Below are 25,702 nucleotides of genomic sequence, written 5' to 3'. Positions count from 1 at the left end.
TTTGAATATTTTTTTCCTTTTAACTCCTTACACTAAAAGCTACGACAAATCCTTAATGTAAATGTTATATACTCTTTCCTATTTAACATTAGTAAGCACTCTATACACATAAAAATTCATTAAACAGTAAAAACATAACTGTAATAGTGTTTCCAATAGAAATAAAATCCCTGCATCTTGTTTGTTATAAACTGGCATGACAAATACTGTAAGAAAAAACATTCCTATGATACAAAAATATAAATATCATCCATGATTAAAAAAAGTTAAAAAAACCCAAAACCCAACAAAACAAATGTTGCCAGCCACTGAGTTCTCTTGCCAATGTGACTATCGAAGGTCTACATTGAGCACGAAGCAGCAGAGAGCTCACCCCTGCAGAGGGCAGGGCAGGGCAGAGACACTGCAGCTGCCCTGGGCCCCCTCCCTCCCGAGGAGGAGGAGGAGGAGGAGCAGGAGGAGGAGGAGGAGGAGGAGGCAGGGCAGCCTGTGGCACAGGAGGCAGGGCAGTGTCAGTGGGAGCCCTGCCAGCCGTGGCACTGGGCAGTTGGAGGCAGCTCCCATTAGTGTCATACAGTTGTGTTACAGGGTTGTATGATCTGAGGTTAGTGTGCTGCTTGTGCTACATCGGGGCCCCTCGTCTTTTTGTCACCAAGAGTTTTCCCGTTGGTTGGACAGTGACCTGGACCAGGAGGCAGCTGTGACATTAACCCCTGGGGTGCACTGAGACAGTAGCTTATGTTCTAGGGGAACGACACCAGGCTCTCGCCACCTGCCCTTCGAGCGTTCACATTGGACATCTGTAAACAAGTGCCTCATATCAAAGTGTTTTCAAGTGAGCAAAAAAAGGCATGGAAATTTGTGCATTCTAATTATCCCCATTCATTATGCTGGCAAGGTCTGCGGGCAAAGACAGACTCCCTGAAGCCACTGAAGAAAAACACTTTCCCATTAAAGAATTGGCCACTGCTGTTCAGGAATACGTAAAGAAAAGCCCCACCACTGCTGGTTTAGAAACTGAATATTGGTTGTGTTTGGCTCTGAATACACAATTGAACATCTACCTGCTCTAAAAAACAGCTTAGAGAAGGGTATAAAAAAAGATGAAAAAAGAAGACAGAGATAAGGAAAATTTGTGTTGCATTATTTTAACTTAAGGTTCTCCGTTCTTAGGGTTTGTTTCCAACCAGAACACAGATTGTAGTGTTTTTCCAGACCCTTCACCTGCAGCAATCCCCTTCTAGTTTAAAAATAATAGTACAAAAAGCTAAATTAGTTTCGCAAAGAGATCCCAGTTTAGCTGTTTTGATTAAAAGTGCCAATGCAGCATGGGAAAACACAAACAACAGAGAAAAGAACAACCCAGGTTTTATATGTCATTACCATCCTGGGCCCACCAGAAAGCCATTTATATTTAAAAAGTGTATATACTTTCTTTTTATCCTTCCATTTGATTTTTATCATTTACTATTAACTCCTTCCTGCCATGAAAATAAGGTGACCAAAGATACTGCTTTCAATGCTGTAACGACACAACTGAGCTGTGGCTCACCATTAAGCAACTCATCATCCACAGCTTCTAATGCCACTCATGGTTAACAGTATCAAAATAAGGCAGATGCTAATTGTATTTCTATAACCACCAGCACCTCTCAATATCCAGCACCTTTGGAAGTGAAAAAATAATGGTTATAGTGTTTGCACTCACCTGGCACCTTTTGCAAGAAAAAAAAAACAAAAAACCCAAAGCACTACAGGAACAGTAATTAAGCCTCACAACATTCCTGGGAGGTAGGTAAGTGTAATTATAACCATTTTACAGGATGAGAAACTGAGGCATGGGGGAGTTAAGTGACTTGACCAAAGTCATGTGAACCAAGTCGTCGGGGTCTTGGAACTGAAACACAACCCCAAACCTCACCTCCCTGTCTTCTCTTTTATTTTAGCTGGGCCTTTGATGATGGCAGTCTACGGTGTGTATGCTGGTAAACACCAACTCTGTTTTTACTAGTGCCTGCTAACAGGGAAAGCTGGACTTACATCAGCATCAGTGGGTTTATAAGCCCACCAGGTGTTAACATACAGTAAAAGAGAAACTACAGTACACCAGGAACATACACAGAGATGCATATTTCCAGATGCACACAGGAATACATACAGCAAAACAAACCCTGCACATATCTAAAATTATTTAAGCCTCCCAGATTAACTTGCTTTTCTTCGTATCTGCTTATTTTAAAAATTACCACGCATAGCGTGTGTGAAAGTTAACAGTCATTTCATACTACCACAGGGTCGTGATACGCAAATTTAAAATATTTTAAACAGACATGTACCTTTCAAAAAATCCTATCACATAAGCAATATTTGCATAGAATTATACAAGTAAATTATAAAATATTTAAGCAGCAGCAACTTATGCTGAAATTTAGAACTAGATTAAGCTTAATTGTGGCACAGAAATCAATGTACAAAAAGTACAAAGCGCACACAATATTGTCCCCATTCTATTGCCCAGAGGCAAATTACTCCAGATTATACTACTTTACATTGTTCTTTTGTATATTACATATGTGTACATCTTTTAAATACTTAAAAGAAATATATAACAAAATAATACAATAGGTTACAGTAACAGTGAACTGTTGTCCTGATGCAGCATGTCCTTTTCTACAACTTCAAGCAGTTCTTCTCTTCAAGCAGTTCTGGAAATACAGTTTTCCATCTTTGGCCTCTTCTTTGCTTCAGTTATTACCCTGTATAAATACAGAAGAAAAAAAACCAAACATCCATTAAAGCTCAAGAAAAACAAACAAATCAAGCTAATCCAACTCATTTCATGTTTCCTGAGGTTACAGTCAGCAGCCAGGAAACGCTGGCTCTGCTTTCATCTCAGTCATTAATTTCCTGGTAAAGAAATACTGACGCCAATTAAAAAAATGCAGATGCCTTAATTTTGAGTTCCCACTTTCAGATACCTGTGACAAATTCAGTCAAAACCAATGAATGTTTGAAGGACAGAGACACTGCATTGAACACTGCACACATTTAAGAATCTCACATTACCAACCATGCACTTCAGCTCCAAACAGATGAGCCCAAGTACTTCCTTATTCTGTGGATACTATTACTTGTCAGATTTCTAGACCGGAAGGCCAGAGGCATTCACATCTATTTGCACTTTGGGATGTTTGGAGAGATGTTTTATAAATCAGAAAGTGATTCTATGAGTTATCATAAAAATTTCCACCAAAACTCTGTATGTGTGAGCGTGCATGTGTCCTACAGCCAAAATAAAATTACTTCCTCTGCTCAAACTAGTGTCTGTCACTGAAAAGCTCAGACAAGCAAAGAGAAAAAACAGGGATCTACAACTAAGTAACTGTTTAACACTCTCTTTTTCCCCCTCCAAGAAAAAAACCAGTGTAAAAATAGTGAGAAACAGTTTTTCAGGTAAAAGATCCAAAAAGCTTTCAGAGTAAAAACCCGGTGGGCTTCCCAGCTTCAAAGTACTCCCTAGAAAAATAACAAAAAACTAAGAAAAATGAAAAGAAAAAGAAAATCTTTATATTCCCCAAACATCCTCTAAAACATCCTGCCTGTTATAAACAGAACCATTTCCTGGGACCTTCTCTTGCCAGCCTAAAGACAGACAATGATTTAGGCAGCAAGTCTCCCCAGCTGTATCTGTGGTTTCACAGAACACGTCAATACCCTGCCAGGTCAGCTCTGCCCCATCCAACCTGTGGCAGCCCCTGCAGCTGCCCCTGCCAGGCAGAGGTTGGCCCACGACACCTCCAGGGTGGGAGTTCATGGGGTGGGTCTCTCAGGGCCCCTCAAAGAGCAGGGGACACCCCACTGTGCAGCAGCACAGTAGGCATGGTAGGACTTCCCACTTTTCATCAGCTCATCTTCCAGAGGGATTCAGTCCTCATTATGGACTTCAAATTCTTCCACAGACTACTTTATTCAAGACGGAACAACTCTTGAAGGAGCTGACAATTTACACTCTCCTAGGCAATGTCATTCTGCACACTGTGCTAGAGCATGCCTGAGTCAGGGGTCAGAAGACAGGACCTATCAGTGGTAAATGCAATCACAGAGCTCTGAAAAAGTTACACAGCAACTCTGCTTCATTTTCCTCATCTGGTAAACTGGGACTGCATGATGTACTTATCCACTTTCCAAGGCTCTTGGAAGCAGTTCAGTCTAGACCCACAATAACTTCTCAGCGTTGGAGAGCACTACATCATCCAACTTCATGTCTAGTGCAAAATGTACTCTATTCACGGTTTAGGATGATCAGTGACCTGTAAGTAGCGCTATCTAAAGGAAAGATACCTCTGACAAATTTTATTTTTCCTCTTTTTTTCTTTCTTTCTCTCATACTATTGCCTGACACAGGCAAAGCCTGTAGTTACACGTGCTGGACCTACCTTACTGTGAGCTGTTGCCAGGTACCCTTTCCTCACATTCAACATCTTGCAGTTCTATAACTTCCACTTTAGAGTTTCTTCTTTCACACCACACGTTAAAAGGCACGTGGGGGTCCTCGAATGGCCCATGGTCAGGCTCCTGGTGCCCCTCGTGGGAGGGGCAGCTCCCTGCCCGGGCGCCGTGGCCGTGCCGGGCGGGGTGGACAGCGACGGTCACAGAAGCCGAGGCGGTCACAGTAGTGATGGGCTGGCAGTAGGACGGTCCCGGTCCCGCCGTGCCCGCGGCCCCGCACGCTGGGCTCCTCACGGGGTGGGAACGAGCCCTGTGGCCCGAGCGGTCCCTGCTGCTGGGTCCTGAATGCCCCTCAGTAGAAATCTCAAAGGCGTCCCTGCGAGGGCGGTACGGGGGCGGCTGCGGCCCCTCCCTGCCGTCCCGTTTGGGGTGTCTGCCCTGACCCCACACCTGCTGCGTGCCGGGCTCTGCACTCGACTGCAGCCCGGGGCTTGGCTGATGCCTTGCTTCTGGCTGAACCACCTGGAAGAGAGAGAGATGCACAGTCATGTCTCTAACAAACCTAAGCAAACTATGCTTGCTTATATTTTACACCGAGAATAAATATAATAATGCTCTAGCTCTACAAAGGTAATGTTGTGGAATCTGCTAATTGATTTTTCCGTGTTTTTTGTCTGAAGTTATTAAAACCTAGAAAGCATGTCTTCAGGAGAACACAGGATGACAGCTGAACACATTATTGTAAGCTTCCTACATACTGGTCCACCTTTTCAAAGAGACGGATGACAAGCACTTGATCTTAACTTGTTCAACAAGCAGAATTGCTGGCATTTGGAAAAGGGTCTATTCCATGCAAGGAACATACGCAGGATGTTATCAGGGTAGTTCACATAGACTGTAGGAATCTGTTTTCTGATTTCCATAAAAAGCGTGAAGCGCAGCAGCCACATCTCTCAATAAGCCGTGACCAACTTCAAATGTGGCTGTGCTTGTACCTATTTCTAGGCCTCTCCTGAACAAAACCAGATCCATATTGCAGCTCAGCATGCAACACCAGCAGGGGTAGGAGACAGAGGTTTTTCGCTTTCCTTTGAAATCGCAATTATGCCAACCCAGCAGCGAGATGCAACAAGGCCCATGATTTGGTACAACACTTAAACTGCTTTCTTCTGGCTCTGGCAATCTTTCTCCCCAAAATGTGCTGTCACAGAGAGGTATATGAGGTAGTGATCCACAAGAGCTGTGTGAAAGAGGTTGAGATCTTGTAATCTCTCCCTGAAAAGTCATCAAACAGACGGAGAGCTCTCTCTTGTGGCTGGTGTCAGCACAATGTAACAGCAGTTATACATGCCGAAGACCTCTGCTTTCATACCACCACTTTACCCCCAACTTGATTCCAAAGGAGAGGACGAGGAAAGCCTTCACTACTTGTTTACAGGTTTTGGCACAAAGTCACAAAGCACAATCAGCCAGAAATATGAAAGAGTTTTGCATGAAAACAGATTTAAATAAATCTTAAAAACCCCCAAAACAACAAAACTCTTCTTGTCCTCCTGCTGGTCCCTATGAAAGCTACTCACAGTGGATCTTGCAAAGGGAGGGTTCTCAGTGGCCTCCACTCTGACCTGGTGCCCTGGTGCCCCGGGGCCGTGCGTGCCCTGGTACTGCTGCAGCTCCTCGCTGATGCCCGACACCGTGGTTTGAGAGCTGTACTCGGAGTCAGAGGAATCCGAGGCATGGTTTGTGTGCCCAGGTGGCAGAGCAAACCTCACCACACTGGGGGGTGGCTCAGGAGATGGTGTGGGCAATCTGTTCTGTCCATTGGCTGGAGAAACCTGAAGACGGTAACACATTCAGTAATATTCAGCTAGCATTACCCTTCTAATCATTACTGCTTGACACAAATGTTCTCCTGCCAAATACACTCTCCATGCCACAACAACCTAAGCAGCAGTTTCCTGGGGAATGTTTATACTGAACTGAAAAAAATCACTGAAGGAAAGAAAGGCATGGCCTCCATCCGTGGATATTCATGTAAACAGGATTACACAGACTCTTCTGGGTATCGCTGTCTCAGGAAGTGCACGTGTGTGTGTGTGTGTGTGTGTGTGTGCACTTGCACTTAATAAACGTAAAAATCCCTCTCCCTTCAGCAAGCACTAACAGTGATTTCAGAAAATCACCTCAAATGCACAGGTATAGCATGGTTCACTGCCTATCTGTAAAGAGAGATGGACACATGTATCATAGCAATATATATGGTAATAACACACACATATACATTGCTCGAGTATGGGATAGGTCATGTGTACAGCTGGGAATTAAGAGAACACACATTGTTGTCAAAATTGTTTTACCATTACTAAAAAAACCCAAACCCTTCTCAAATATACCTGTGACACACAGACATGTGAAACCCAGCACACTGATTTCATTGACACGTGACAAAGATATCCCTGTGTAACACAGCGATTGTATTAACTACAGGGTAGGTAATGAATGATCAACAACCAAATATACACTTGCTATCTCTGAATCCTGGTATCTGGACTTGGGCTTTGTACTGTAAAGTCACCAACACCTAAGTGAAGCCTTCCACCCATCAAGAACGCCACGTGAGGCAGGAGGATGCAGCAGGGAGTAGGGACTGGACAGCAGGGACCTTCTGGCAGACCAGTCATGGTTACCAAGGTGTGGTCTGTGGACCACCACTGGGTATGTTGGTCCACACAGGCCTTCCTGGTGGTCTACTCAATTAAACATTTTGAGGAATGCAACAGAGGCAACGAGGTAAGAAAGAAGAAGCTACACGTATAAAACAAACTGTCTTTTGCAAAGTATTGGGGGAAATCCTTATTTTACAAACTTGTTTGCGTATCACGTTATGCTTTTAAAAGCATAAATAATACTAGACTTGTATCAGGTTTGCTGATTGTGGCCTCTAAAAGAAGACTTATTAAAAAAAAGTTTGAAAAATAGAATAATATCAACTATGTAACAAACAGCACTTTTAATAAAAATAAAAATAAAAAACCAAAACAACAAAACCAACCAACCAACTAAACACCCCCCCAAGACCCCCTACATCAAGAAACTAAATCCAAGAGAATTAAGAAAAGTTTCTAAAAAAGGGGAGTGATCAGGAGAGATAGGGCTGCAGACACAGTATTATTTCTTCTGTTCCCCATTAATTTTACTGACCTCAGGGTATGGTCCAAAGAATGAAAGAAGAACAGGAAGCAGCACCAATCCATTGAGAACTCCCAGAATGGTTAAGATTGCCAAAACAGCAAAGAAATACCTGTAGTACAGTTCAAGGGTTTGGGGGAGAGAATAGCCACAAGTACTGTTAGAAATACGGGATTACAAATTATTCCTACACATGTTAAACTAATATATATACTAAATTTAATCCAATATATTACTCACATTGCAGTAAATAATTATATCTCTGTGTGAAAAGTGATATAGGGTTTTTACCTTTTGAATTAGAGAAGCTACATTCCGCAAAGTGTTAGTTGAGAAAGGAAAGAAAAAAATTATGTTTGTTAATTTCCCAAAATCTAGAAGCATGTAATGTTACTTATGAATGTGTTACACAAACACAAAAATATGGAATGTGCAGGGAATAGCTGAATGGATTGAAAGCACAAATACAATGAAAAGGGGCCCCCATTAGTGAAAACCCAGCAGAAGCAAACAAATGAAGTGAAGGGTGTAGAATTTAAACAATTTAGTCTAGAAGGAAAAGAAGCTCTCTTCTCCCAGCAGTTAATCCACTGTGAAATGCTTCTGCAACTTACAGCAGAATGTCTAATTAAATCTACAGTATATCAGGTAAGGGTTTTCCTCGCCGTTCATTAATCACAACTTAACGCCTCGAATTCTGTGAGTTCCAGTTTTACCAAATAGCTTGAATTGCAACCCTTTTACAACACAGGAACCCGCTTTCTGCAAAGAAAATGCCCATTCTATAGTAAGCTTCAGCATTGTACTGAGTAAGAGTGCTCCACAATGGCAGAGCTGCATTGCAGGCTAATCTTTTGTTGAACAATTTAGCATCTCTGAATACTCTTGTTTTGCGTCAGCCAATTCAAACATAAAGGCTGAAATACTATGGAAGAAGAGAAAAGTGCACAAGCAGTTGTCCTTTCCCACCACTGAGGGCTAAGGTCTGGGATCCTTCATGAATACCAAGGTAAACCTGTCAGTGAAAGGAAAGCCTTGCTAGTTGGTATTCGGCACAGCTGGGGCTCAGACTAAACTTAAGGCTGCGTTGTAACTAATGATTTCAAAGGCTCACTCTTGGTAAATTCCTGGAGGAGAAGGCAAAGGAGAAGAACAGAGGGCAAGTTTGCTACTAATGGGTCTACTGATTACATTGTCTAGCTGGCAACAAACTTTACTGCCTCCCTATTTCCACATCTGATCAAATATATCAGACTCCTGTAAAACTATAAATATCCTGCTATTGTAAACATCTGGGAATTTCTGATCTGCATTAGCAAAAATCAGCAAGCCAATCTATTTTACTAACATAAACCACCAGAACTTTACACTGGGACACAGATCAGCTACAGACATTAAAAACATTTGCATCTCATCCATCTAGTGTTAGAATAAACAGGACGATTATAGCCTTGACCACTTGGTGTATACAATGTCTGTTAATTTACTTAATCTTCCAACATTTCTGGACTAATCTATTGCTTTCCGGAAGTTTGGGATCTTCTTTGCCCACTATAACAATGCTCAGACTCCCCAGAGTTTATTTTATTTTATTTTTTAAGCAAGGCAAACTGAAGTCAGATTGTGCTATAAAATGAGAAACCGATGGCCAAAAAAAGTAAAATAACGTAAGTTGAAAAGTTGAAAGGGTCATTTTATAAACTGAGAGAACATGCAATCCAAATTTGGTGCGAAGGGCCCCTACAATCTTCCTTTTGCTATGACAGAAAAATACGCTTGCCAAAATCTTGTCTGTTAAGAAGGGAAGTAGCTCACCAAATGCCCCTTTAAGTTCAGGTCAAATCTATCAGTAACCTGTATGTCAAAATGTTCCAGCCCTTACAAGATCAGGTCCTAAAAGAATAATTCTACTTCTTCAATATCAATAAAATAAAGTAAAAATTACTGACTTGGGAAAAAAAAACCACCTCTTTCAGGACATGCAGTATCTGTATAGTAATAATCCTCATGTAGGTTTCATGAGACCAAACTGCAATCTGCCTGCTTTCTTCAAATCTCATTCACACATAAACAAAAAGCTTGATGAGATTTAGCAGTCATTCTCTCAGTTCCTGCCCCTGACATTTTGTTGTTCTTGTTGTCAAATGGATGTCAGCTAAGTCTAGTCATCCAGCCAGCTTACGTCCACATAAGCAGCTAAGCCATCTTTTAGAGCATTTTTATTTGGCCCAGTTTTACCTCGGTTCCATTTTAGGGCTTGGATTATTTTTTTGTGTGTGTGCGCTGTAGTTTACCACAAAAGAGCCTTGTGTTACCTCTAAGATTAGCCATTTTGCAGAGCTCCCCAGGTTGTTTGGAATAGAATAGGATCTGTTTCATTGCACTTCTCATATTCCCCTCAAAGAAAAACTTGCTTTCCTCTCTATTTGACAAATTCACATTCTTAATTAAATTCACAAGAAACAGTCCGCTTGTAGTTCTAAACAGAAGGGTCTTCAGGCTCAGTATGAAGTTCTGTGTTCATATTTCACAGAACTTATTGGGCCCCAGCTCCCAAACAGGGTCTTTTCGCCCCCCCCCTCTCTTTTCCTCATTATGTTTACCTTGCATAATGACAGAAGGGGAAGGCCCTGAGAGAGTCACTTGCAGTGCAGTTGAATGTTTGTAGGTACACATGTCCTTTGCACACAAATTCCTGGGCATACAAGAAGTCTGGAGGACCTCCATGTTAAAGGTCAGACCCACTAATATGGGACAATATCAGATGCTTTGAACTAACTCAACCCAGAATTAGCAAACTTTTGAAAGAGGGACACTTTTGCATTCTTTCATGCTGAGTGTCAGATTTTCCTGGAACAGATTTTAACGCCAGCAATGGAAACACTACCATGTCTAGCACGTAACAAGGAGTTAATAAAACAGAGGTAAAGCAGGACCATGATGTAAGCATGCTTGACACACCATGCATAGTAATAAAATGACAGATTTGCTGAAATGACTTAAAAATTAAAAGCATACTTATTTTTATTTTAAAAGTAAGTCGACACACACACAGATGCTTTACCTGACAATGAAATCAAACTCTGACCCTGCAAGCATTAACACCCCAAGCAGAGTGGACACAGCCCCGTCCAGCACTGGTGCAAACATGTGTTCCAAGGCCAGGACAGCCCTGTGGTTCCTGTCTCCCATGGCAGTTAAAAATGCCTGCAAAACAAAGGAGTCCATTTCCTTAGACAGACACGTACAGCCTTCCAGAAAGCCTCTCTCACGGCATGCACAGTTTTGCATCAGTTAATTACTCTGCGCTACAGTTTATCACAGTTATCTCTGTGGCTGGCTGACCCCTGCAGGGAGGCCTTGTCCTGCAGTCACACACAGCTGCTGCTTCAGCCACACGACCAGAGAAGCATCACGGCACAGTCAGACCAGACCACGGCAATGCTTTTGGAAGCAATGCCTGCCTGCACCAGTACCCTTCTGCCTCCAACTCTGCTCACTTCCACCTGCCAAGAATTCATGTCATGTGAAAGCACTTCAGGTGTCACGACTGCAGGGTTGCTCCTCTCATCTCGTGGGGCCACAACTTTCCACAGGTTCCACAACTTTTTTAAACACTTCTACTTCACTCAAAATGAACGCTTTTGCAACTTCTACTACTTCAAAGTTGGCAGGTCCATACACACAAAATTGCCTCAGGAATAGTGCTGCACATGGTAGCTCCTGAGCAACAGTCTGACTAGTGAAGTGCCTTTATCCTTCCATCCTCTTAGTGAACAAGCTGCATCAAAAACGCTCAAATAATGTTGTTTGTTACGTATTTGTCTACTCCGTGTATGATGCAATGGTTCAAGAAAACAAGAACCTGGCTGATCTTCTTCCTGTGATTTGTAAGGGCTCTCTTTGGCAAATTCTCTACTGCCCATTAAGACATGAGCTGAAGCAGCTATCTTCCTCTGAGTCCTGGAATTGAATTCTCTCTTCTCTAGAATTTGCAGAATTAAAAAAAACAAGGCCACAATTCACAAGCCATAGGAGAGAACTGACCCACAAGTGGGTTGTGAATAATTTTTAAACTCAAATTCTGTATCAACAGTTCCAGAATTGCCTATTTTGTTTATGCAACACGGATTTGACTGTTTATATGTTTCCAAGTTTTTGACTCCAGTTTCAATGTGAGAAAAGCACCATTTTTAGTTTGCTTGGCATTTTAGCTTCAGCCACAGGTGACCTGTAAAGTCCTATAAATTAAATTAGTTTCATTTCATTAGTTTATGGCAATAAACTTCCCACTTAGAAACAACTGTTTTGTCCTTTTTTTAGTCCAGTTTTCCTGTTTTAAATCTTCAATGCTAAGAAACTGTCATTTTTCCCTTCCTCTTCAACACCATGATTTTTGACATGTCTTGTACTATTCCAAGTCCTAGCAAACTCATTTACCTCCAACAGCCTAACCATCCATGGCAGCAGGTGAAAAAAAGTTGTCATTACTTCATGGATCCAATTCCTCCTCTTTAACTTAACATTATTTTCCCTATGATTTTTCTTTAAATTATTTTTTTCATCCTGCTATTTTGTGTGCTCTAACTCTGCACATCATCTACACCAGTAGACAAACAGTAGAAAACTCTTTTCCTACAGACTGCATGTTTGTGCCCACTATTAATAGCTGATGACTTCTAAAAAGAAGGTGCGGGTTTTACAGCTGGAAAATTAATCCAAATATGTTCACATTCTAGTGGTCTAGAAATATCAAATGACACTGTATCCGATTTTGAAAATCTCCTTTAAAGGCTTCTCTTTCACAAGATACAGAATCTACATGCAAAAGAGGACAAAAAGCTACATAGCACTGAGGCAATAACAGTAAGGCTGCAGACAAGGATCATGAGAGTCTGGACTGAAGTAAGGTGATTTAAGATCTCTGTTTTGTCTGTATAATTGCCTCAATCAGACAGGTGGGTATCACAGGTAATGTATCCTCTCTTATTTCCTGGGAGACTGACTCTGTAGTTAGGAATTACTCATCAAGATCAATTCTGTTCCATCAAGACAAACAGAAGGGCGCACAAAACTGTGACCATATTCCTTCTGAGAATCATGCCACTGACAGGAGACCAAGTAAGGATTTGTGACCCAAATATTGCCACCATTTTATCTTAATACGTTTTTTTAAAATGTTTCTTAACTTTACATACCAAAGCAACGTGAACAGTGAATTCCACGCCAATACCAACAGAAGCAATCAGGATAACCACAGGCACTGCACTCAGCTTTATTCCAATTAGACCCATCATGCCAAACAGCTCCACAGTCATCAGAGCCAGCACCACCACCTAGATGATTTCAAGCATCTGTTAGCAACTTCTTATACTCCAGGCAAAGGAAAAGAAAGATATTTCAAAACATGGTGACTGTAAGACATATTCCCCAAAGCCATCCTGTATTCCCAAAGACAAGCTGCTTTTGCTTGTTTCGTTTTGCTCAATGCCAATACACTGCTGAAGAGCCAGTCTAAATTACACTCCTAAGAACTACTTAACTGATCAAGCCTCAGTTTTATAATGGTTACAATCTATCAGTGATCTGAAGTACCATTTCTTCCTCCTTATCATGGAAACCCCTCAAAAACATACATTTTCTCTTTTTCATCTGTCTCTCAGACAATCCTTCCAGAAAAAGTAACTTTGAACTACCTGTATTTGAACTCTTTTTTGTGTAACTGCAAATTTAAGTGAGGATGACTTTTCAGTAGGTTTTAAAGCCCAGAAAAAAGTGAATGCCACAATCAGCTGACGAGACCCAGGTTACAGAGGGGCTCTGAGCTTTTAAGATATTTGGGGGGACTGACACGGACAAAGTGGACAGTCAAATCTAAAGGAAAGCTTTTATTTTTCTTTCATCTACCTTGTAAAATAAAAAATTGAGGAAAAGGGAAGGGAGGAAATCTGGAGAATCAACTTTAAAAGTTGCTAAAGCCAAGCAGGAAAAAAAAGATAGACATACTTATAAAAGCAATGGTGGACTCTGAAAATAAATGCCTTTTCCAAGGGTAAAAAGTATGCACTACAATAAATGATTTTATAAGTTAATGAATCAAGCATAATAACATAAATTGCTTGATTAAGTGCTATAAAAAATATTCTAGACTAAACATTTACCTTTTAACATACCTGTCATATAAATGTACATTACAAAAACTAGTAACTGTTTTATGCTTTTCTACTTCTGGCGTTTTATAAACCATATGATAGTTTATGGAATTTAAACATAGGAACATCATCATTCAATTTAACTTAAATGTTTACTGAGAGGCTTATGGTGCCTTGCAGAAAGCATAGGGGAGTATTCTCTTCACTTTATAGTTTTATGCTCCTTCTCCTGTGATAGCTCAGTTACACTCTTTCCACAGCACTGTACAACAGAACCATTGCAGTGCTTTCCAGAAAGACTGCATTCAGAAATCAGGGAGGGAATTTACAGGCAACTTAGTCACAAGCAGCTGCCTTGAAAAATAACTATGTCCGACAAAAGGGGAGAGGGAATACAGAATTAGAAATTACTTTAATGAAGTTCCTAATTTTCCTCTGTGTCTTTATTTCTCATGTTAGCGTGCACGTGGGCGAGGGTAAAAGTTTATGTACCTTTCTAAGAAACCTTTTAAGTTGCAAAAAAGGTGTCCAGAAGATTAAGGTTATTAAGGTTTATACCTTTAGCATGAACCCTACACCCCCTCAAGTTGAATAAATATATAATGAATGATGCAATACACATACTCCACCAGAAGCCCAGACATAAACAAAACCTTCCCGGCTACAGCAAGAGCTATGCTGAAAGGAATTTGACTTCAACAAAGACCCTTATAATAAACTTACAATGATCCCAGCTGTCCAGGGGTTCAGGAGGAAGAGGGCACACACCAGAAACGTGCAAGCCAAAACCACGCTAATGGATAAGAGGAGCCAGTGGCGAAGGCCAATGTACTGCTCCCAGAAGAGGAACGGGTACCCGTTGGGGTAGCTGGAGATGCCCAGGCTGGTGTAGTTACTGCAGATGGCTCTCACTTTCTCAATAGCCTCCACAAAGTCAGAAGTTTCACGCAATCCATTGAGGTAGAAAGGGAACTGAGCGTACTCAATGGGCTCAGCTGCTGGAACTGGAGAAGTGACAGCAGTGTTAAAATGTGCATTTGGGGAGAAGATATACAGAGAGAGTGGTTAACACTTTATTCTCCACAGCAAGATGATTAAAGGTGGTAAATTTAAATGTTACTTCTTTGGAATGAGTGGCATTTTTAAAACTCCCCAAAACATTGAAACCAGAAGCAGTACATGAGGTTACCACATTTTATTATGCAGTGCAATGGGATGAATACAGCCTGCATCAAATCCCCAGACTATTATATATAATTTAACAGATATCTTTCAATACATGTATTTAATCCTCATTAGTGTTACAGTGGTTTTTACTGAATACCTGGGCCAAAAATCTCTCTCTGCAATATCAAGTAGACCATTTAAACATTTTATCCAAATGCTCCTCTTTTATGCCAGTGCTGTTGCTTCAAAATCAAAGGTCATTTCCCTGAGATTAACTGAGGTCCACTGACACAAAACTAGAGAAAAATTAGGCTTGATCAGGTTGATTTTAAGATTTCCACTGAATATTTTCAAAGTCAGATTAGGAAATCTGTGTTCTGTTACTGATGGAAATTACTGGGGGAAAAAACTAATACTGAAGTAATGCTTTACTGAGGAAAAACATACCTTTTCATCCTTTAATAATTTGACACACCAACACTCTCCATACTTTTTTTGAGCATAATGCCAAGTGTACTCTGTGACAAATAAAAAACCCCTTCTACAACAAGCATTTGGTTACTGTCGCTGTGTGTTCCAGACCCTGCAGGGTCATTCAGCTGACTTGCTTAACATGATTTGCCCTATTATAATCTCAACTATAAATTTTCATTAAGACAGGACTTGGCTGACTGCCACAAAGCTCTAGGGTTTGGATACATGGAAGCATGGTTGGCTGGTTATCCAAGAGCACCAGTTGTCCCCCCTCTGCACCCTCTCCCTTTCCCCACTGGTGTCCAACCAGCAATCCTCCCAGCAAACTGAAAGCTGAAGCAAAGCAATGAGAACTGGTACTGGTGCTCAGGAAATCAGTGAATGACATGAAGTGGGACTTCTCCCCTAATTTAGTAGCTCTTGAACTGTATCAGTGCTGGTAGCTCAGCATGTGAGTCACCTTGATAAAAACTTCTTAGGTATTAAGAATTGAGGGCAAACATGATAGAACCTCAGTGATGAAATTTCAGAATTACTTAGGCAGGAGTTTCATGCAAACTCCAAGCCTCTCTCACAGACAGAACTATCAGCTGACACTAAAAAAAACAATGTTCACTATAAAATTTTAGAGCATTTTTGCAACATGTTAAAACCCTGCTGTGGTGCCAGAGCTGCAATGGTGCTTGGATCCCCTAAGACTACAGAGTAACACCACAGAATCATAGAATCAGCTGGGTTGGAAGGGACCTCCAGGATCAAGTCCAACCCTTGATCCAACCCCACTGTGGTTCCCAGCCCATGGCACTGATGCCACATCCAGTCTCATCTTAAACACCTCCAGGGACGGAGAATCCACCACTTCCCTGGGCAGCCCATTCCAATGGCTGAGCACCCTCTCTGAAAAGAAATTCTTCCTGATATCCAACCTAAACCTCCCCTGGCACAGCTGCAGACCCAGCCCTCTTGTCTTGCTGATGGTTGTCTGGGAAAAGAGACCAACCCCCCCTGGCTCCCCCCTCCTGTCAGGGAGTTGCAGAGAGTGAGGAGGTCTCCCCTGAGCCTCCTCTTCTCCAGGCTGAGCCCCCCCAGCTCCCTCAGCCTCTCCTCACAGCACTTGTGCTCCAGTCCCTTCCCCAGCCTTGTTGCTCTCCTCTGGCCCTGCTCCAGCCCCTCCATGTCCTTCCTGAGCTGAGGGCCCAGAACTGGACACAGCACTCCAGGGGTGGCCTCACCAGTGCTGAGTCCAGGGCAAGAATCACTTCCTTGGACCTGTTGGCCACCCTGTTCCTGAGCCAGGCCAGGATCCATTGGCCTTCTTGTCCCCCTGGGCACACTCTGGCTCCTGTTCAGCTTCCTTCCATGTGCTGTCCTGCTTATTCTGAGCCCTGTGCAGCACCAGCCAGCTGCAGGGTCACTGGTGGCTGAAGGAGCAGTGGGGACACTCACACAAGCTGTCAGACACAAAGATGAAGGGGTACTCACTCCTCAGCCGTGTCTCTGGCATGTAGTCTGCCTTGTCATGGACCCACTCCGGGCAGTGGGGGCGGATGTTGGCCTGGGAGGCAGCATAGGCCACGGGGTCATTGCTGACCCAGGCTGTCAGGTAGATGTAGAAAGCATTTGGGTTAATGATTCCATCTGCATCCACCAGACGCTGTTTAGTCAACTGCGAAATGGAAAAAAAAAGTTGGAAGCCTTTCAGAATGAGTTTTGCTTTTGGGGGTTTTGCCATAATGCTTTCAACAAACAGCCTGAGGATGCAACACATATAGGATGCAAGAGAACACAAATCTTCACTTGAAGTGACTTATCAGTAAACTACTGTTTAACAATAAAAACAAAATCTCAAAAAATCCAGTAACAGTGGCTAATTTATAAATTAGTACTCATGTAATATTTACAATAACCACTAAATCAGCAGATGGATCCAGAATAGACTAAATCAATTAAATCCAAATTCTGAAAGACTGCAGCCAAGAGTAAAAAACAACCAAGTTGAAGAAACATATTTAAAGACATGGAAAGAAAACCTGGCAAGAGTCCCTATACATGTCTGTGTGCAGTTAACCTCTGTTGTTAACACTGAAGGAAATGCCACCCAGTAAATGGAGGAGAGCTATAAAAATAAAACAACATCTGTATAAATTTTGCTAACACTTGCCTCCTATGACCTATGTATTCAGAAAATGCCCAGCATCATGAAAGCAGACGAGTGCCCTGTGTTATGTGGGTCACTGTGGGCAGATACATCTGTGGGGTAAACAGCAGTGGTACACTTCCAGGGTTCTGTTAGCCAAATCCTGCACAGCTAGAGCTCTGACAGAGGACTCTGTGGGTGAAAAGTATTACTGGTGGGTTTTGTTTTGTTTATTTAAAATTCTGGCTCAGCTCCAGTTCCAGGTCTTTTTAATGAAATGAAAAACAACAGTGACAGCAGTAAAAAAAAAAAAAAAAAAAAGTTGGATTCCAAGGATCTGGATTCAATTAGTCCACAGGATATGCAACAACTGTATGTCTTCAAGCTGTCTCTGGAACTGCACAGCACAGTGCTCAGCCCCTGTGGGTGCACCACACTTTTCTCCCTCCCAGGCACAGGAAATTATATCAGCAGCTGCAGTCCAATTGCATTTGTTCCACAGCGTACCTGGTGCTCTCTGCTAAACAAAATCTCACTGAAGGTTTTCTCTTCAACTCACTTACTTGGCCTAACTCATAGCTGAGGCTTCATTCAGCCCTGACAGCATGCTGCTGTACAGCACTGTGCTTCACACACCATAGTGACTCTGAACAATATGCACTGTAAATCTGTCACCTTTAATGCCAGGGACAAAAAAGGGACACAATAAGCAGAACTGCCAAGAAGCCCACTAGAAAGACTGTTTTTCTGCCTGAAAGCACAGTGAGCCACTGATGACTCTCAGAGAGGAGAAGTTATGTCATTGCAGAATTTCTCTTCAAGGTTTGAAATCTAATTTTAGTGTAAGGAGTCACACCCAATGTATTTCCACCTATCAATGGCTACCCCAAATGCAGTCATATGCTGTGGTAACCTCAGGCATATTTTATTTAGGCAGCTCTAACAACTGCCATTCTTAGTTCTCCAACAGTTTAGATGTATTTAGTGATGATGGTACAAGAATATGACATTGCACATCATGATTTCAGTCTCCTTCCTCTACCATTCATCAACACCATTTGTTAAACGTTTTGTTTTGCATAAATCAGTAGGAACAAACCAAATAATTGCAAAGTCTGGCCTAGGACTGGACTCCATCTACCTAGAGATGCAGAGAAGCATTTTTCTCAACAATTTCAATGGGAACTGAGTGTGTCTGACACAGGAGCAGCACTGACTGCACACCAACCAGTAACAATCAAGGGCTTGGCATTCCCCACATTGGTTTGGAACACTGTGCAACACAGGCCAGACTGCAGCTAAGAAGTGGCTTCAGCAAAGTCAGTGAGGCCATGCAAGTAAGCTGTAGCTCAGACATTCAGCTCCTTGCGCTGGAAAAAAGAAACTCAGGACAAGCTCTATGCACCTTCCCTCACTCCTGATGACTTGTGTATTGCTGTGTAAACCAGCATGGACTCTGATACACTACCTGGCTGATGTCAATGGGTTTTGCACGGTTGCCTGTTTGTACCAAGAGTTTGTAAGCCAAAACAGCATCATCAGATCCATTTTTATAGTTGTTGTAAGTGATCTTCCCAGTCTCCCAGTCACTGTCAAATGCATCCTGAAGTCCTGAAGAGTTAAGGGAGGCAAAGGGAACACAGAACAAGCAGGTAAGTAATCACTCTTACAAACAAATTTCAGAAGGAGAAAGGACGTCTTTTTCATAGCTGGATCAGGATGAAAATTATGCACCTGCTGCCTCCTATGTTTGGGGCTCCTCATTTATTGTCAGTGTGTGGGATGGTAAAAATACCAGTTCTGTGCCCCATATTTTGCCCAAAGAAAGGCAGGGGAAGGAAGAAAATGCAAGAGAGAAGTCCCAGAAGTCTTCCTATGCTGTGCAGACCAGCAAAGCTGAGCAAGCAAGCTGCAAATGCATTGTGCCATGTAAGCAGCTTCCCCTCAAGGCAAACTGGACATCTTCTCCAAGCACTCTGCTTGGAGAAGTGTATGGGAAAGAGTTAATCTTATCTAGAATAAAAATTGGTTTTCCTCATGAACCACAATTCCAGAATCATCACACTCAAAACATCATATGCATATTTGCAGTTATCACCTCTTTCATACACACTACTAAAAACAAAGCTGAAGTCTTGCCCTGACCTGGGTGGTGCCAGAACAGAAAAGGGCTCAGCTCAGCCCTCATCCAACTTGACCACCTTAAAACCAGAGGAGGCATTTAGACTGTTACCTAGAAGGGAAACACTCTCCTGACTCCCCTCTGCCTCACAAAAACTCTGGCTGAGTGCACTGAGCCACAGAGAAGGACACACACCGCTCTCATTAACTGCCTTGGGCTACTGCAGAGCACTGAGGCAATAGCTTCTATGCTATAACCAGAAATTCCACTACAAGGGGGGAAAAAAAACACACTCAAACTTTCAACTTCAAACAGCAACTCAGCTGCTCCTCAAGCACAGCATGAGCGAACACGATTTTGTCAATTTGTTCCATCTGTTCAACTTGTGCAGCTAATACAAGTCATGGGATCTGCTGCCAGCACATGTAAAGATCACAGCCAACACCTATTCACTCTCAACTGTTATTTTCCTCCTTGCCACCCTTCAATACCTCACAGCAGAAATTTGGATCAGGTTTAGCACAGGAAGCCACAGCCCAGCACAAGGAAGCTCTGAGCAGGCAGATGACAAACCGCATGTCCAGGGCAGGGAGAGCGGCGGTGCAGGAAATCACAGACCCACCTCGCAGCTGGGCTGGGGACCCCTAATGAGAACCATCACTGCAGCCTGGAGAGGTTACCTACAGCTGTACCCAGATAAGAGAGGGACAGAGTACCTGCTCCCATCCGCAAACCCACCCCTGCTTCCTCGCAAACCGCCCCCCGTGTTGTGTCACTGAATCGTGTCAAATCCTGTGAACCCACCAGGCTGAGAACCAAACAATGAGAGAGGCCTGCCAGAGCTCTGCCTGCAGCCCTGCAGCTCCAGCCCAGGAGGACAGTTTGCCACCAGGTTTTATGGCATCACCAGAGGACTTTGGGGTCCCCTCTGAAAAAAAGCGTTGTTTGATGGCACCCTTGGAGAGGGGAAACGTGCAAAAACACCAATCCATCTCTCCCGTGCCGTGTCAGCCTCTCAGAAAGCAGCCAGATAAGAGTATTTATGCTGTTACACCAGTCACATGAAAGACAACTTTGGGAAGTTAAGAGAAGGCTGTCAAAAAAGCACGTAGAAAAAAATGGAGACCACCTAAGAACAGCTTAACTTCCAGTAAAAATGGCTCCCTTCAGCAGGAGGAGCACATAAACTGCTGTGACAGAGTGTCAGGGCAGAGCTTTCAGACAAACATCCTGCCCCTGTCAGGGGGCTCCACAGACACACAGTAACAAATAAATCCATCCTCATGTGACAGGAGGTTCATGGTTGCAAAAGAGTCTGCAGAAAGAATATCCAGAAACTACTATCAGTTGTGCTTAATTTCTAAAGGATTTCAAACTGTCAATAATTAAAATTTCCCTTTACACTTTGAAATCAGTAGTAGAGTTGCTGCTTTCAAAGCAAACATGTTCATATCAATTATTTTAAAAGACATATAATCTTTCATAAATGAGATCAATGAAATGTTTCTGGGCATAAAGATAAAAGCATCTTGTTGACCTCTTTCTGTGGAAAAGTTATAAAAGTTGAAGGAATTTAAAAAATCTTATATATGTGAATTTTTCACATCAGCAGTCACTTTTGCTTAATGCTTCCGAAGTGACAACATCCAAAATTATGTGGGATGCAGGAATGGGGGTGAGGAAGGAATTCCTACTGACTCATGTGAACAGCTGCCACCATGAAACACCAGATAAGATTTCCCTTTGCAAAAACACGCCTAATTAGAAGGCAGCAGGGAATTCAAGCTACCTAATTTACATTCGGTCACTTACAAAAATAATGTTAACATTTACAGTTAAAGTGAGCGATTAGTGTTAGTTGCATTTTCAGTAACAGAAAATATGCTAACATAACAGGATACTAAAAAGCAAAAATACAAGGGGACCTCTGAAAAGAGAAATACATTAGGCAGAAAGCACTCCACTGCTATTAAATGAGGCAAAATGTGTGGCTGAGACCAAGGACACCTTCTTGATTAAAAAATGCTTTTGTTCACATGTTGCTTCCCTCGCTCTGCTGGACAAATGTGTTTGTGTCAGAAGGCCATCTTGAGCCATTAACCTCTAGCACTAAATTCACAGAGTCAAGTTGGCAGGAATTAGCCACGCAGTTCAAAGCTGTCCCACCAGCATGCAAAAACATACCAGTAGAGCCATTCCACCTCACTGAGGATCCTCCCTGAACCCAGCCTGAAACCGCACCTTGTTTGTAAATTCTATCTTCACCTTCCCTTCCCGTGACTCCCCTGGTACCAGCCACAGCAGGTATTATTCAGCCTATTATTGCCTGCACCTCATGGTAATTCTCCAGCTGTGGCAAGTGTGGTAGCTTCTAGTATAAGAGTTTAGCTCCCCCCTGTTACATCAATGCCCTGTACCACTTGAAAACGTAACTTCTTTCTACTGACACGTCTCAATATCCTCCTTTGCAGATTTTGGAATGCAGTATCACACTGTGTGCAGACAGCCTGCAATTTTATGAAGCAACAAGGTTGTATTAATTGTGTCCCTTTCAGGGAAGGAGGGTAGGAGGAGTAAGGATACAGACCTAAATGCTAAATAATAATAAAAATGATTAATTCTAGAACTGCGGGTAATCAATGGGCAAAGCAATGCACCATCCATCACAGGGCTGGCATGTCCACTTGGACCACAGCAAGCCATTGCTTCCTGGATTCTCCTTGGCCTTTCCTCCATAGCTTTTCAGCTCCATGCAGCCCAGCAGCACACTCAGGGGACCAGGAACACACACAGCTCCTCCAGCAGAAGAAAAGAAGAGGACAAGTAAGGACAGGTAGGCTCATGTGGACTGGAGTGCGAGAGGGAACTATGTGCTGAACCAGGCACAGAGTAGGAACAGCCCTAAGAGCAGAGCAGGTCTGGGAAGGTTTCTGTGAGCACAGAGAGAGCCTGCACACAGCCCTGAGCAGCTGAGTGTGGAGGGGACAGGGAGGCACCCGAGTTGGAAGTGGTCTGGGAAAGCACATGGTGCACCTGAGAGAGGGGTACTGGGAATGCCAGCGCTCCTGGGAGCAGCCCTAAGTGGGCCAGCCTCCAGACTTCCCTGGGAGCAGCCTGCCAGGGAGCTCATCCAAGGGCACCTCTTCCCGACTTTATCGCTGGCAGACTGTACTGAGGCTGAGCACTAGTAAAGCTTCCTGAACACAATCTCAGATTTCCACCTCCCTCACGGGAAGGGGGGGGGAAGTGAAAGACGGGACACACCAGACACATTTTTTTCCTACTGTTTTGGAACAGCAACAAAAAACACCCACAAAAGAAACAAACAGCAGAGGTTTAAGAGAATCTGGAAAAGTATGTAGAAAGATGATTGCTTAGAAATCTAGAAAGTATAATAAGGTTCCAACCCAGTAAAACATCTAAGCTATGCTGAACTTTCTTCCTGCCAGTAATGCCTTCCCTTACAGCTCAACATGCTTATGTGAGCAAAATATTTTAAATCAAGCTTCCCGTAAGTAGACTGTAATAAATTGATCCAAAATATTTAAAAACCATTAAAAAACCCCAAAGCCGAGAGCCAAAATACTGCTTTGCATTATTTATCAATGCATTAAACACACAGAAAACTTACTTGTTTTGTATAGATCTACCACTAAGATGCATCTGCTTTCCTAATGTTGCCCGACTTATTTTCAGAAGAAATAAAATACCTCAGTTACTGACAGTTACCTACATATTCTGTAAGAATCACTGGCTGCACTGGTCACCTGTACACACTTAAGGTTAAAATTTACAGCCTTACTAGGTCAGGAAAATCTATTTTTCTGTAAGCAAAAGCTTCCTGAAGATTCTCCCAACAGAAAGACAGAGGTAAGAGAGAAGTACTCCTTGGCAGGATATGTTAGCTGTTAAATTTCCTAAGATGTAACAGTTCTATTTATTTTAAATACAAAACTCTTCAGCACAGAAAAAGCACCCTGACAGAAACAGTAAGGATGCTTGACTGGAAATCTAGAACATCCAGTAAGTTTCCAATCCAATAAAACACATAAGCCACACTGAATTGTCTTCATGCCAGCAGTCCCAGACGAAGCCAACAGCATCACTCAAGAGCTGAAAGTGAAGCCTGTGTAAGAATACATCACTGGACTGGGACTTTCCATTTACTGTTCTGAAAACACTCAGCAAAACATTTATTTACCCAAGACAGTGAGCCATATCTGGCCATTAATTATAATGGCCAAATGCAGAACCCCTCATTAGCTGCTTAGAAATTATTGGCATGGATATAACCACTTAAAGCTTCAAAACTGTCTTACTAGGGAGTAAACATAAATTCTTTGTGTTTAAGTGACCTGCTGGAGGAACAGCAAGGCCCCATGTGATTTTGGAGCAGCACTCAAGCATCCCCCCCCAGCCTTCAGCTGTGTGACCCCACCCGAAGAAGGCAGCAACACCAGGGTGAGCAACACTTACTTCTGCCCAGCTAAGAAAAGTTTGTGTAACACTCCCTTACCTTGCAGCCAGTCTCGAAAGTAGTGCAACCACATTTTGGGGAGCTGCCTGTCCTCTTCCAACAAAACATATGTCACGTTGCTGAAACTTCTGTGAAGTTCATAAAGTAAGTGCTGGACATTTGGATAGTCTGCTTTCTGTGTCACAATATACATGTTGTAGAATGAGAAGTACTTGAATTGTGCAGCAATAAAGTCATATTCCCGTGTCTCCCGTGGTACAATGTCTGTGAGATCTAGTCCATCTCTCACCCGGGTAGTTCCATAAAGGCTGAGCCCAAGTAAACCCAGAAAAAGAAAAATAACCACAATCTGCAACAGAAAATGGAAATGGTTTTTGGTTTAGGTTTCTAAAGCAACTAACAATTCATACTGTCACACTACAAAGCCAGGTTCAAAATTAACATCCATCAGTCTACTTTCAAGCTTTTCTTTCTTCCGTCCTTTTTTTTTCCTTACACATATATACTACAAGACTAAGCTGATTTGAGCTTCATTGAAGGGGCTCTGAATCACGGATGAGAAATTTATATTGCAGTAAAGTTTAAAAGCGGCTTTAACTTCCCTATTCACAAGCTTACGTTACTAAAAGACACCAAAACCCTCACTCATACCTACATTCTAAAAGTATACATTCTAAAAGTATGTCTCTACAGCACTTGCAAGATAAAACTTTTAAAGTAAAAAATCAGCTGTAAAATTATTAAGAACTGTTATTCCACAAGAATTGTATTTATTCCTTATATTTAATACTACTGCCAGAAGACAATGTTTGGAAAACGGGTGAATAGTTCCCTAAAAACAAAATCTACCTTAGCTTTTGGTTTCAGGAGGAAGGGAGCATAATGCTTCTCTGCAAAGGACGAGAGTGTCCACTTGGTACAGGGCGGCTCCAGACAATGCACGCCGGAGTCTGGGAATTGGGAGAGCAAATCCCTCGTCGAGCTGGTGCTCTCTGGGCTCTGGCAGCTCAGGTTGTCCTGTGTCACTGTCACGGGCTGCACGGATATCTCGGAGCGGGGCTCTGCTGTGGTGTAGAACACCTGCGTGTGGGGGTCGTACTCGGTGCGCAGCTGCACTGTGGACTGCATCGTGATCTGGGTCTCGTGGGCAAAGCTGTGGCTGCTGTAGGGGGGTGGGGGGCTGTAGCAAGCGCTGTCACTCTCCGCATACACCTGGGGCTCAATCTGGATCACCCTGGTGACACACGGGCTGCAAGAGAAGAGAAAAACATCTGATTGCATTTCGACGAGTCTTTATTTCAGTCACAGTAGACTGGATAACACGCCTTCACCTGAGACTGCTTCTACTGCTATTGGATGGTGTTTACAGAGCCATAGTGCTGTCTCCTCTCTCATATGGATCTGAATCCTGGGTCATCTACAGCCACCACCTGCGACTCCTGGAACGCTTCCATCAACGCTGCCTCCAAACAATCCTAAACATCCCCTGGTCAGATGATGTGACCAATCCATCTGTTCTAGAACAGGCAGCAGTC

At 42.7% G+C, this 25,702-nt stretch overlaps 1 protein-coding gene across 4 annotated transcripts in view; it reads right to left on the bottom strand.

The window, feature by feature from the left end:
- Nucleotides 1-456: 456 nt before the first annotated feature.
- PTCH1 (patched 1) overlaps nucleotides 457-25,702 on the bottom strand; it is a 68,078-nt gene continuing 42,832 nt past the window's right edge. Inside the window, exons 14-24 of one of the 4 annotated variants that reach the window (XM_025896455.2) lie at nucleotides 25,017-25,416; nucleotides 24,207-24,516; nucleotides 19,037-19,179; nucleotides 16,914-17,097; nucleotides 14,514-14,794; nucleotides 12,837-12,974; nucleotides 10,703-10,845; nucleotides 7,651-7,750; nucleotides 6,030-6,284; nucleotides 4,437-4,971; nucleotides 457-2,756 (exon numbers count right to left, since the gene is read on the bottom strand). In XM_025896455.2, coding sequence (XP_025752240.1) covers nucleotides 4,438-4,971; nucleotides 6,030-6,284; nucleotides 7,651-7,750; nucleotides 10,703-10,845; nucleotides 12,837-12,974; nucleotides 14,514-14,794; nucleotides 16,914-17,097; nucleotides 19,037-19,179; nucleotides 24,207-24,516; nucleotides 25,017-25,416 — 2,488 coding nt within the window. In that variant the 3' untranslated portion in view covers nucleotides 457-2,756; nucleotide 4,437. Of the gene's footprint in view, nucleotides 2,757-4,436; nucleotides 4,972-5,047; nucleotides 6,285-7,644; nucleotides 7,751-7,929; nucleotides 7,947-10,702; nucleotides 10,846-12,836; nucleotides 12,975-14,513; nucleotides 14,795-16,913; nucleotides 17,098-19,036; nucleotides 19,180-24,206; nucleotides 24,517-25,016; nucleotides 25,417-25,702 lie in introns of those variants that run through there. The other 3 variants (XR_001922369.2, XM_018086160.2, XM_018086161.2) reach the window with 3 other exon arrangements.

The sequence above is a fragment of the Manacus vitellinus genome, unplaced genomic scaffold (genome assembly GCF_001715985.3).
Source record: "Manacus vitellinus isolate BGI_N305 unplaced genomic scaffold, ASM171598v3 scaffold_9_pilon, whole genome shotgun sequence".
NCBI lineage: Eukaryota > Metazoa > Chordata > Aves > Passeriformes > Pipridae > Manacus > Manacus vitellinus.
The sequence above is the reverse complement of the archived record's forward strand: the minus strand, read 5'-3'. Positions and strand labels throughout refer to the sequence as shown.